General features: G+C 47.1%; 2 protein-coding genes across 4 annotated transcripts in view; both read left to right on the top strand.

Annotated features, from left to right (window-relative positions):
• Positions 1–1,226: 1,226 nt before the first annotated feature.
• On the top strand, positions 1,227–6,314 carry LOC137750671 (DNA-directed RNA polymerases I and III subunit RPAC2-like; the record flags this gene model as incomplete). Its single annotated transcript, XM_068525118.1, is given in 3 exon segments — positions 1,227–1,405; positions 5,487–5,874; positions 5,876–6,314. Coding segments are annotated over 3 exon segments (654 nt in total), but the record flags the coding sequence as incomplete, so codon positions are not given.
• A 1,401-nt stretch (positions 6,315–7,715) lies between these two features.
• The window catches only part of DAGLB (diacylglycerol lipase beta), a 31,553-nt gene continuing 27,332 nt past the window's right edge, over positions 7,716–11,936 (top strand). For all 3 annotated transcript variants that reach the window (XM_068566128.1, XM_068566127.1, XM_068566126.1), the window contains exons 1-2: positions 7,716–7,892; positions 9,333–9,484. In XM_068566128.1, the coding sequence (XP_068422229.1) occupies positions 7,798–7,892; positions 9,333–9,484 (247 nt within the window). In that variant the 5' untranslated portion in view covers positions 7,716–7,797. The remainder of the gene's footprint in view (positions 7,893–9,332; positions 9,485–11,936) is intronic.

Raw genomic sequence — 11,936 nt, 5'->3', positions numbered from 1 at the left:
GATTCTGAATGTCGATGGAGTCTCATTTAAGAGTCACCAAAGGTGCCTGCCCTCCTCCCCTGCTAAGAAGTGTCAGTTTGAGACTGTCCCAAGGCTGTCAAAGAACTCGGTGGGCAGGGGCTGTGGGCTGCCTGCCGTCTGAGCGTGAGGTGCGAGAAGCATTTGTGATTGTTTTGGATCTAGGACTCCTCTGAGAAATGGAACACAAGTAGTTACCTATCACTTTAATTTATAGTTGCAAAAGATTACTACAACCATGTCTATGCTCAGATTCAACCGATTTTTGATATCACTTTTGGATAGCAAAATGATTGACTTTTTTTTTTTAACTGGCAGCACCAATTGCCATTCCTTTTACTCTTACTTTTTTTTGTTTTTTGTTTTCTTTTTACTGAGCCCTCTTGCATGATTTATCTTGTGTTACCATCCTCAATAAACATTTTACTAAGCATAGAACAAATTGTCTTTTTTCTGAATTCGGCTTTTGGAACATCCTATGTCAGGATGGGTTTTTTTGTTTTTCGATTGGCAACAGAAGCTCTACCTAGGGCTGCAAACATTTGTTCTCCACTTAATAATCTAGAACCCTCTGTACTTTTTAGAAAATTTGGAATTTCCCTCCTGATTTTGCCATTGTGTTGGTTTGCGGTGTTTTTTTGATTTATGCAAAAGCATTTGACTTTGCTTTTATGTGATGCACCATGAACGTTCAAGTGTCGAATACAAGAAGGATGTAGTCTCGCTCGCTGCATTAAAATACCTTGTGGAGGAAGGGAGCTGGACGGGTTTTACTTTTATCTAGCGTGTCTCGTCACATCTTTCTAAACAAGCAGTGTAACTAACTGCATCGTTTAACCTCCTGTCTTCCTCTCTCTCATTCCCACCCCCCGACCCCCCGACCCCCCGCATGTCTTTGCTTTTGTGGATCAGAGTTTCTTTCTTTCTGGCATCCCAGTTTTGTTTCTGTTTTCATCCTCCTTGGAAGATTCTGACGGTGTGGAGGAAGGGCGGGAAATCGTGTCCTAAGTGGAGCAGACGCCTGCTGCCCAAGCTGGGGATGGGTGGGGGGGGGCCTCACACTTGTCTTTGTGCATGTAAATCAAACACAGGCTGGGATCATTCGCTGGAGAGCACAACGCATAGAGCGAGGATCTGGGACTTCAGCACGCCACCTGGTTCATGAAGTGTCAGTGCCTCCTTCAGTCGTTCTGCCCACGTAACTGTAAAGCTGGCTAAGATGCTGCCGCCATCGTGTGGCCCAGCAGGATGACATCTTAACAGGTGCCTTAGGGGAGCGCAGGACTGGGCAGCACCCGTGCACACGCTGGAAACAAAGGCATTGTCTGACGCACCTCACGAAGCACTGTTTCAGAATTACTCTCACTTCCCGAATAAAGGTTATCAGGTAATTCATACTTTTTATCGAGCTCTTTTATTTGTGTGAGTTTCTTTTTAATGTAAACATACAGAGAGATAAAGCAAAGTTAACAAATTTGCCCACTAAGTAACTCTGAAAAGCTGCTGGCTGTTGGCTGCTTACAGACAGCAGTCCATTCCCTGTCCGGTTCAATCACAGGGTTTGAAGAACGTTTCCCAGGGAGTTCCCTGGCGGTCCAGTGGTTAGGACTCGGTGCTTCACTTGTGGTGGCCCGGGTTCAGTCCCTGGCTGGGGAACCAAGATCCTGAAAGCTGCTCAGCATGGCCAAAAACAAGAAGAAGAAGAAGAGGAAGGTTTCCTGCTTCCTTATGTAGTCTGGTCAAAGAGAGAAATGGCTGGAGAAAAAAAAAGTTGCAGGTGGAAGGCCTTGCTAGGGAAGATCCAGCCCAGCCTTTCCAGAGATACCATTTGGTTGGACAGTTTCCTGGAAAGATCAAGCAAAGATTCCATTTCAATAGAAATCGTAAGTGATTTGTGGGAACGCTAGGGAAAGCACAAGCTTTGGGGTCAGACTTGTGTTGAGTCTTGGCTCCCCACACTGTAGCTCTGACCTTGGATTTAACATGAGCCTTGTTCCCACTCAGTTACCAGCAGAGACTCCTGCCACAGGATTTCTGTGAGGTGTAGACGAGCCCACGTCCTGAAGCTCACAACACAGCTTGGGGTACGTCAAGTGCTCAGGACCTCAGGGGCCCTCTTTCCCCTCCCCTTCTTTGTGCTTAACTTGGGACAGCTGCCTTGAAAGCTGGCTGGAACCAGTTCAGCCAGAGTTCCTTTGACCCATTTGACGACTTTAGTAGTTTTGCCCTTGTTAGAGAGCTTGCATTTTCAGAAACTGACTCCCAGTTACCTTGCAAAACTTGCTGTCAGTGAGGTCTGATGAGGGCTGATTGGATTGGGGCTCCATGTGGGTTTTTCGCCTGTGTGCTTCACCATCTAGTGGCTGGATGTAGAATCTCCAAGGAACCTGCACTCTGCCCAGTAACCACCGCTCCCTCCCCTGCCAACTGATCTGGGTTAGCCTTTGCAGTGTGGAGTCTTGTGCAGGTGCTGGCCGGGGCATTCTCTTCCAGTTCTGAAACAATTCCCTCTTTTGTCCCTGCAATTTAAAAGCAAGTTGCAGCATAATATAGCACTAGTCCTTTTAAACAATGACAAGGATACTTTTTTATACTACCAGAACATAATACTCCAGATTTCCGACCTAGGGTGACCTTGGGTGCTTAAAAAGTGAGTCTTGGGCTTCCCTGGTGGCGCAGTGGTCGGGAGTCCGCCTGCCAATGCGGGGGACACGGGTTCGAGCCCTGGTCTGGGAGGATCCCACATGCCGCGGAGCAACTAGGCCCGTGAGCCACAACTACTGAGCCTGCGTGTCTGGAGCTTGTGCTCCGCAACAAGAGAGGCCGCGATAGTGAGAGGCCCGCGCACCGCGATGAAGAGTGGCCCCCGCTTGCCGCAACTAGAGAAAGCCCTTGCACAGAAACGAAGACCCAACACAGCCAAAAATAAATAAATAAATAATAAAAATAAAGGAATTCCTTTAAAAAAAAAAAAAAAAAAGTGAGTCTTCAGGCAAACACTATATACTGACTCCATTACCAAAACGGAATGGAAACACAGAACCTATTTACTCATAAGTTTTCTAAGACAATAAATAGTTCTGTAATAGGAAAACTGGTGTGCCCTAAAACTGAGTGATGTGTTTACTTCAAGTTCTGAGAACTGAAGATCTCAGGACTTTAAAGAATGCTCAGAGAAACTATCCAACTGACGGAAAGATCACCCGGCTGAAATCCCCCATCCCAACCCCCATCTGACACAGACAATAGCGGCAAACATTAAATCCAAGGATATTAATTCTATTCAGAACATAGGGATTTACTCAAAGAAAATCCAGTCCTAAAGGGAGAAATAGAGGAAGATGTGAATCAGTTTGAAACACAGGATAAAGATTAGTTTCTTCAAGTTAATATGAAGATAAAATGAAATGCCAAGAAATCGCTGAAGAATACCTGCTGTTATTTGCAACTACATGGTGAAATTAACCTGAAAGAACAAGCAGGGAAGGATATCAAAGATCTCCCCCCACCACCACCACCAAATTCAAGATGAAGCAAATATGGCAGGATGTTATCCCTTGTTAAATCGGATGGTGGGTCCTTAGGTATCAGACATCTCTGTATTTGAAAATTTTCATCATTTAGAAGTCAACGATGGGTCATTCACCTTTTCAAGAGCTATGCTTTGACTTGGATATCTCATTTTGGAAGTAACAAAAAAGTTACTTGTTTATTTTTTTAAACTCTTAAACTAGCTATTTTTAATAGAAAATTGAAAAAAACCTGTGTAAAATAAGGGGCTGCCTATGCTTTGTATGACATACCCACATGATGGCACAATATATTGTCTTAAAATAGCTCCAATTCAGGACTTCCCTGGTGGCACAGTGGATAAGACTCCATGCTCCTGATGCAGGGGGCCTGGGTTCGATCCCTGGTCAGGGAACTAGATCCCACGTGCATGCCGCAACTAAGAGTTCACATGCCACAACTAAGGAGCCCACGTGCCGCAACTGAGGAGCCTCCCTTCCGCAACTAAGACCTGGTGCAACCAAATAAAACAAATATTAAAAAATAAATAAAATACAATAGCTCTGGGACTTCCCTGGTGGCACAGTGGTTAAGAATCCGCCTGCCAGCCTGTGCTCAGCAACAGGAGAGGCCGTGACAGTGATAGGCCCCCGCTCGTCGCAACTAGAGAAAGCCCTTGCACAGAAACGAAGACCCAACACAGCCAAAAATAAATATAAATAAATAAATTTATTTTTAAAAAAAAATGTAGGTTTCTTTTCTGTTTAAAAAAAAAAAAATCCGCCTGCCAATGCAGGGGACACGGGTTCAAGCCCTGGTCCGGGAAGATCCCACATGCTGCGGAGCAACTAAGCTCGTGCACCATAACTACTGAAGCCCGCACGCCTAGAGCCCATGCTCTGCAACAAGAGAAGCCACCGCAATGAGAAGCCCACGCACCGCAACGAAGAGTAGCCCCCGCTGACCGCAGCTAGAGAAAAGCCCGCAGACAACAACGAAGACCCAACGCAGCCAAAAATAAAATACAAATAAATAAATTTACAGAAAAAAATACAATAGCTCTAATTCAATCAATGGAATACTGTTACATGGAAATGGCAGAATATACCTGCAGTGATTAGAACTATACAAAATACAGGGAATTCCCTGGTGGCACAGTGGTTAAGAATCCACCTGCCAATGCAGGGGACACGGGTTCGAGCCTTGGTCCAGGAAGATCCCACGTGCCACAGAGCAACTAAGCCCGTGTGCCACAACTACTGAGCCCGCGCTCTAGAGCCCACGAGCCACAACTACTGAGCCTGCGTGCCGCAACTACTTTTTTAAAATTAACTAATTTAAAAAAAGTAAACAAATTTTTCTAAGGTAAATGTATTTTTTGTTTTTTTAATTAATTAAACTTTGGCTGCGTTGGGTCTTCGTTGCTGTGTGCGGGCTTTCTCTAGTTGCAGCGACAGGGGGCTACTCTTCGTTGTGGTGCGTGGGCTTCTCATTGCAGTGGCTTCTCTTGTGGCAGAGCATGGGCTCTAGGCTTGTGGACTTCAGTAGTTGCAGCACGCGGGCTCAGTAGTTGTGGCACATGGCCTCAGTAGTTGTGGCTCATGGGCTCTAGAGAGCAGGCTCAGTAGTTGTGGCGCACGGGCTTAGTTGCTCCGCAGCATGTGGGATCTTCCCAGCCCAGGACTCGAACCCGTGTTCCCTACATTGGCGGGCGGATTCTTAATCACTGGGCCACCAGGGAAGCCTTGTTTACTATCTTTTTGAAGTTATATAGTTTCATGGTTTGTTGTTAACATTTGTAACATTAAGTTCACAGTATCTCCTTTACCTTTACTAACAAAAGTTTATGTGGAAGCATTATCTTATTGCTAAACCTTACAAATCCTGTCTTCAAAAGGAAACTGTTACATTTAAGAAAATATGTGTCAGTCCTTCCTTCCTTCCTGCTGCGCCTGCAGGCTTAAGAGGTATGTGGCAGAAACTCTGGCCCTCCAGCACCACCTGAGGATCCCAGAACCCGCTCCCGCCACGGAAGAGGACCAGGAGCTGGAGAGAAAAATATCTGGATTGAAGACCCCAATGGCTGAAGACGAGAGGAAGACAGCCCTGGAAATGGTCCAGGCACCTGGGACAGATAGACACTGTGTGACATTTGTATTGCATGAGGAGGACCATACCCTAGGAAATTCTCTTCGTTACATGATCATGAAGAACCCGGAAGTGGAATTTTGTGGTTACACTACAACCCATCCTTCAGAGAGCAAAATTAATTTGCACATACAGACTCGAGGTACCCTTCCAGCTGTTGAGCCCTTTCAGAGAGGCCTGACTGAGCTCATGAATAGACATCTGCCAACATGCGCTTGACACGTTTGAAGCCAGCATAAAGGAATATAAGGATCAAAAAGCCAGCAGAAATGAAGCCACATTCTAGTCCCGTATGCACTATACAGGGAGGACTGACCTCTAGAATATTCTATTCATGTTCTTGCAAAACCCAGAAGTAAACGTTTGTGGTTACAACATGACCTGTCCTGCAGAAAGGCTTCCTTCTAGCTCTTAACCCATTTCTGCTGTTGGAGTCCCTGCAAGAAACTGTATTCTTCTAATAAATTTCCTCTTTTATTTAAACTGGAAAAAAAAATGTATGTGATCACAGGCACAATGTTCTAACTTCTGAATCACCCTTTTTCACCTTAATTGCTACTCTTCCTCCAGAGCTCATTTTAATATCTTCTTCAGGGAAGTCTTCCCTGACCTCTCTGATTAAGTCACTTCTGGCCACACCAAGTGCCCAATAAATATTTATTTTATGAATGATTGAATGATTCTCTTTTTCTATAAAAATCTCATAACTTCCTTGTTTACAATTCCCTGTATCATTTTCACAACCGTCAATACAGTTTCATTATTATTTTTAACTATGAAATTCTGCCCTTTAGAAGACCCCTGAAGGTTCTTCAGACTTGGAAAAATTTGACATTTAATGTTTGTTTGTTCATTAATGACGTATTTAATAAGTGCATTTAATGTGCTCTATTATGTGCATTGCAGTGAACAAGATGGACAAGGTTTCCAAGCTCAGGCAACTTACACACTCAAGGTGGGAGGAGAGAGGTAACACGTGTGATACAATGTCAGGGAGTGATTAAGTGCTGTGAAGGAAACTAAAGCTGGGCAAAGGAACGGGAACCGATGGGTGGGCTGTTTTAGATAAAGTGGCCAGGGAAGGCTCTTGAGGCAGTGACGCTGGAGCTGAGGGCTGAGTGAAGTGAGAGAGTGACAGGGAAATACCTGCAGGAGGAGCGTCCCTGGCAGAGGACACGGAAACTTTGAAAACCTTGGGGCAAGAAAAAGCTTGATGTATTTCAGGGGAAAAAAAAGTGGCAGGCAGTGGAGTGAAGGAGGGAGAAAGTAGTAACCCTAACCCGGGAAGGCAGATAATCACGCATTTACAGACTTGTGCTGTGTGACTACCAGGGAAAAGCTTCTCTAAGGGTTGGGAGTGCAGCCTTGCAAGATCCTAAGCTGATGGGCCTGGTTTGACGGTTCAACAAGGTCACCCCAGCTGCTGTAGGGAGAATGCACCGTAGGTGGGGTGGCAGAGTGGGGGAGAGCAGTGGGAAGACCGGGTTAGGTACATGATGAAGAGGGCTCGGGTCAGGGTGGAGGGGAGTGGAGGGGCCGAGAAGTGGTCAGAACCTATGACCTGCTCGGGAGGAAGGAGGGCAGATCAGGCTATTCCCCACTCCCCAGCACAAAGCTGCCGTGTGGCTTCAGGCCCTGAACCAGGGAATGGTCCTAAGGAGGCACTCCTCACCCCAGGATAGGGCGGGGCTGGTGGCAACTTCGTCACAGGCTTGTAGCCCCACAGACCTGGGTATGAACTCCAGATCCGCCACTGACTGCTGGGGGTCTCTGGGCTAGCTAACCCTTCGGGTCAGGAAGAGTCCTTATCTACAAAAAGAAAATAGCAGAACAGACTTCACACCTGCGAAGACCCTAGGAGACCCACCTGTGTCTTCCGGGTCAGCGCATCTGCGCAGGCGCAGAGGCCCAGCGGCCGCTGCGTGGGGCCCAGTGCGCGTGCGCCGGTCTCGGTCTCTCTCTCACTCTCTCTCCCCACCCCCGCCCCCCCCAACACACACCCGCCCCCGCGTGCGCCTGCGCAGAGTCGCGGTTCGGCGGTGGAGACCGGAGGGCGCTGGGCTCCGGGTGGCAGCTCGCTCGCGGCGAGCCGGCCCGAGCCCGGGCGGCGGGTTCTTCGCCATGCCGGGGATGGTGCTCTTCGGCCGGCGGTGGGCCATCGCCAGCGACGACTTGGTCTTCCCGGGGGTCTTCGAGCTGTTCGTGCGAGTGCTGTGGTGAGGGCGGGCTCTGCGGGCAGCGGGCGGCCGGGGCGGAGGAGGGAGCGGGGCCGAGGCGGAGGAGGGAGCGGGGCCGAGGCGGCCGAGGGCAGGGACGGTGTCGCCTGCCCTGCGTTCTCGTACCTGGTCCTCTCCACCGCCCGAGGAGGTGGGTGCCGCTGCTCTCCCTATTTACAGACGGCACACGGCGGTCCAGAGCGGGTGCGCCGTGCTCGGCGTCATGGGTTGGGCCCGCCGGCGGGACGTCGGCGCTGCAGGGCACGGGCACCCCTCCGGGGCGCCGAGACCCGGGCCTGGGAGCCGCCGGGACTGCGCTGCCGCCCAAAGCCGTGGCCTCGGGACCTCCTGCCTCGAGCCGGGAACAGCCATCAGCATCACTCCAGCGTTCTGCATGGAAATGCACTGCATCTTGTCTACCAAACGCAGGAATGGCAACAATACTGTTCGTGCCGTTCCTGAGCCGGTTGTGGCTGAATCCCTTGACGAGCACACACGACTGGCATTTTCTCTCTAGTCTTGCAAAATGTGGAATCCGTGGGAAGTGGAATTGGGTGCCTGAAAGTCAGTCCCAGAGGGTCTGAGCGAAGAGTAATATCATCGTTATTAAAAAGTAGATTCTTAAGGGGAGAGGGATTTAAGAACATGAAATTATGAGCTGCTTCTTAGTTGTTTCATAGTTTTTAGAGCCAGTCTTTCTGAGATCATTTCACGTTATTATTTCTAGACAAGAATTTAATATCACAAAACTGATAAAAGCATAAAAAGTTATCTAGTCCAGTTCCTCTTCTGGCCTTGTATCTCTAATACCGCGTTCTTGCCAAATGGTTCCCTTCCGGATTCTGAAATAACTCTAGTGAAGAATCACTGTCACGTTGCATTGTTTGGTGCTGCCTTTCATTGTTGTGTCCTGAATTACAAAATATACTTATGAGTCCGCAATCCTTGTCCTTTCAAGTTGATCAGTGTTCACCACAGAACATCTTTCCATAGCTTGCTTTCCATCCCCTTGTTTTTGTACTACACCCAGCAGATTACGATGTGTGTTTGTCCGTTTCTTGTTAATCCACAGAAGTAAAAATTCTCTTGCTGATGATTGAACAAGCATATACTTTGTTTACCAGGTGCATATCTTGGAGTCATGATGGGGCTGCTTTCCAGCAGTTCACATGATATTTGCTTGCTGATGGCTTTGAGTGTATTACAACAGGCACAGAGTAAAAACAATGGATGTAAGCATAGAAAGTATAAAACTCATTAAAAATAAAAAAGAAAGCCATACTCTTTAGTTGACTTAGTAAATATCTTATTGAGGAAGATTCAGTTCCAAAGTGAACCTCGCCTTGTTTTGGAAAGTATTAACTCCATTCACTTCCTTGCATTGTGTTTTTCAAAGCGGCTCCTTGGATTCCATTTCTGACGCTGCCTGTGTCTCGGCAGGTGGATGGGCATCCTGACGCTCTACCTCGTGCACAGAGGGAAGCTGGACTGTCCTGGTGGCGTCCTGCTCAGCAGTTACCTGATCGTGCTCATCATTCTCCTGGCAGTTATCATAGGCACCGTGTCAGCCATCGTGTGTGTCAGCATGAAAGGTAAACACCAGTCTTTTCTGTTTGACACCTCTTCTTCTTCTTCTTCTTCTTTTTTTTTGGCTGCGCAGCCTGCGGGATCTTAGTTCCCAGACCAGGGATGGAACCCGGGCCCCCTGCAGTGGGGGAGTCCTAACCACTGGACCACCAGGGAATTCCCAACACCTCTTCTTTTTTAATAGCTTTTTTGAGATGTAATTCACGTACCATACTATTCATCCATTTAAGTGGACAGTTCAGTGATTTTTTGTATATTCAGAGAGTCGTGCAACCCTCCCCGCAATCAATTTCAGAACATTTCATCACCCCAAAAAGAATCCCTGTACCCACTAGCAATTACTCCTCATTTCTCCCCAACTCCCTCAGCCCTAGGTGTCCACTACTCTACTTCCTGTCTGTAGATTTGCCTGTTCTGGACATCATATAGGTGGACTCATCCACGATGTGCCCTTTCGGTCTGGCTTCTTAAACTTGGGGTAACGTTTTCAAGGTTCATCCGTGTTACAGCATGTATCAGCACTTCATTCCTTTTTATGACTGAATAGTGTTGCACTGAACGTATATACCACAGTTTACTTATCCATTCGTCAGTTGGTGGACATTTGGGTTGTTTCCACTTTCTGGCTGTTACAGATAATGCTGCTTTCAACATTCGCATACATGTTTTACATACCCTTATGTTTTTATTTCTCTTGGATACGTACCTAGGGGTGGTAGTGCTAGATCACCTGGTAAACCTGTTTAACTTCCTGAGGAACTGCCAGACTGTTTTCCAAGCAGTTGCACCATTTTTCTTTCCCACCAGCACTTTATAAGGGTTCCAGTTTCTCCACATCCTCACCAACACTTATTATCTGACTTTTTGATCATAGCCATCCTGGTAGATATGAAATGCTATCTCATTGCGGTTTTGATATGCATTTTCTTGATGACTAATGATATTGAGCATCTTTTCATATGCTCAGTGGCCATTTTTATATTATTTTTAAAGAAATATCTATTCAGATTCTTTGCCCAATTTTAAATTGGGTTCTTTGTCCTTTATTAATGAGTTGTAAGAGTTATATCTCTTCTTGATAATTTTTTTCTATATGTTACCATTTTCTGCAGACAGTCGCTTAGCTGAGAATGTCTGAAAATGTTGGAAACCTTCCCTGTCGATTACTGTGGTTTGTAGGTTGAGCTGAGCACTCTTGTGGCTGATAAAGAAATGCATCAGTAAATGAAAACTCATCCGTCAAAGGCAGGGGCTGCATGGCACGCTACCATCCAACGTGTTTTATCACTGCTTGAATCGGGATGTAGGAGGGAGGCTTACAGATTGTAGATGATGATGATAAAACTGGTAGAGAGTAAGTAGCTGATACCCTGGGTGATGGAATCAAGATCTCTTGACAGGGTGGAACGATAGACTGAAACTTAATAGATGGTAGTTCGTGGGGAGAAATACAGAGAGAAATGTTAGTGGCAAAGTGTTTCATGAGAAAAAGACCTTAGGATTTGGATGACCAAGAAGCATGGCACATGCCCACGTACTGCAGTAACGTAGAACATAGAGCTCTGGATATTTAAGTTTACCTCTGAAAACATGAATGCATGGGGTCTGGATCAAAGACGGTCCCAGTTCTGTGGTCTTTGTCGGACCCCAAGTCTGGAGTGTCATTGGTGCTGATGCTGAAGGAAAGGAAGGAGCTGAAATGTGTACGATGAGCATTTAGCACTGTGAGGTTCTTACTGAGCTCAGATTTTCTGAAAGATGGTGTCATTTCAGGTACAGGGTATCTAATTTAGTTTCCCTGTCTGTTCACATCACATGCTGTTCAGCACACCAGGTTTACAACTGTAATAGTGGGTTAGGTATAAGCCTTTTTTTCCTTAAATGTTTTTCTTCAGATATTTTTGGTGGCGTCAGGGCACAGTCACACCCCTGCGGTGGATGGATGGCCGCGTGCCTCAGGCTTCCCCTCGCACGCACCGTCACACGTCAGAGTTCGGCAAACATCTCTCGGTTTTGCGGGGTGTTCTGGGTGGGTTGCTTATGCAGCAGCCTCCTCCAGACAGGACTTCCCCCGACCCCTCACATAGCAAGTGGATGTGTCAGAAACCGGCCCTCTGCCCGGCGCAGGATGGGTGGTTGGTTCAGGACTGGACATGTGCCCTGATTCGGGCCAGTGAAATTCAGGGAGTTTCCTGGGAAGTCCCCGGGAAGTCCTTCCCTGCTCCTCTGGGAAAGATCCAGAAGCAGCATATGGTTTTCCTTCTGAATGGCACTGTGCATGAGTGAGCTGCTGAATTCCTGCTGAGTCTCCTCCACTCACAGCCCAGGAGGAGCTGAATACAGAGGAGGGCAGGGCCGAGAAGCAGAGGACACCCTGGTGCCAGTCCTGGCCCTGCATTTCCAGTCCCTTGAGTCAAGACAGATCCTGCTTGTTTTTATTTTTTTTAATTTATTTAT

This window comes from Eschrichtius robustus, chromosome 16 (genome assembly GCF_028021215.1).
Source record: "Eschrichtius robustus isolate mEscRob2 chromosome 16, mEscRob2.pri, whole genome shotgun sequence".
Lineage (NCBI taxonomy): Eukaryota > Metazoa > Chordata > Mammalia > Artiodactyla > Eschrichtiidae > Eschrichtius > Eschrichtius robustus.
The sequence above is the reverse complement of the archived record's forward strand: the minus strand, read 5'-3'. Positions and strand labels throughout refer to the sequence as shown.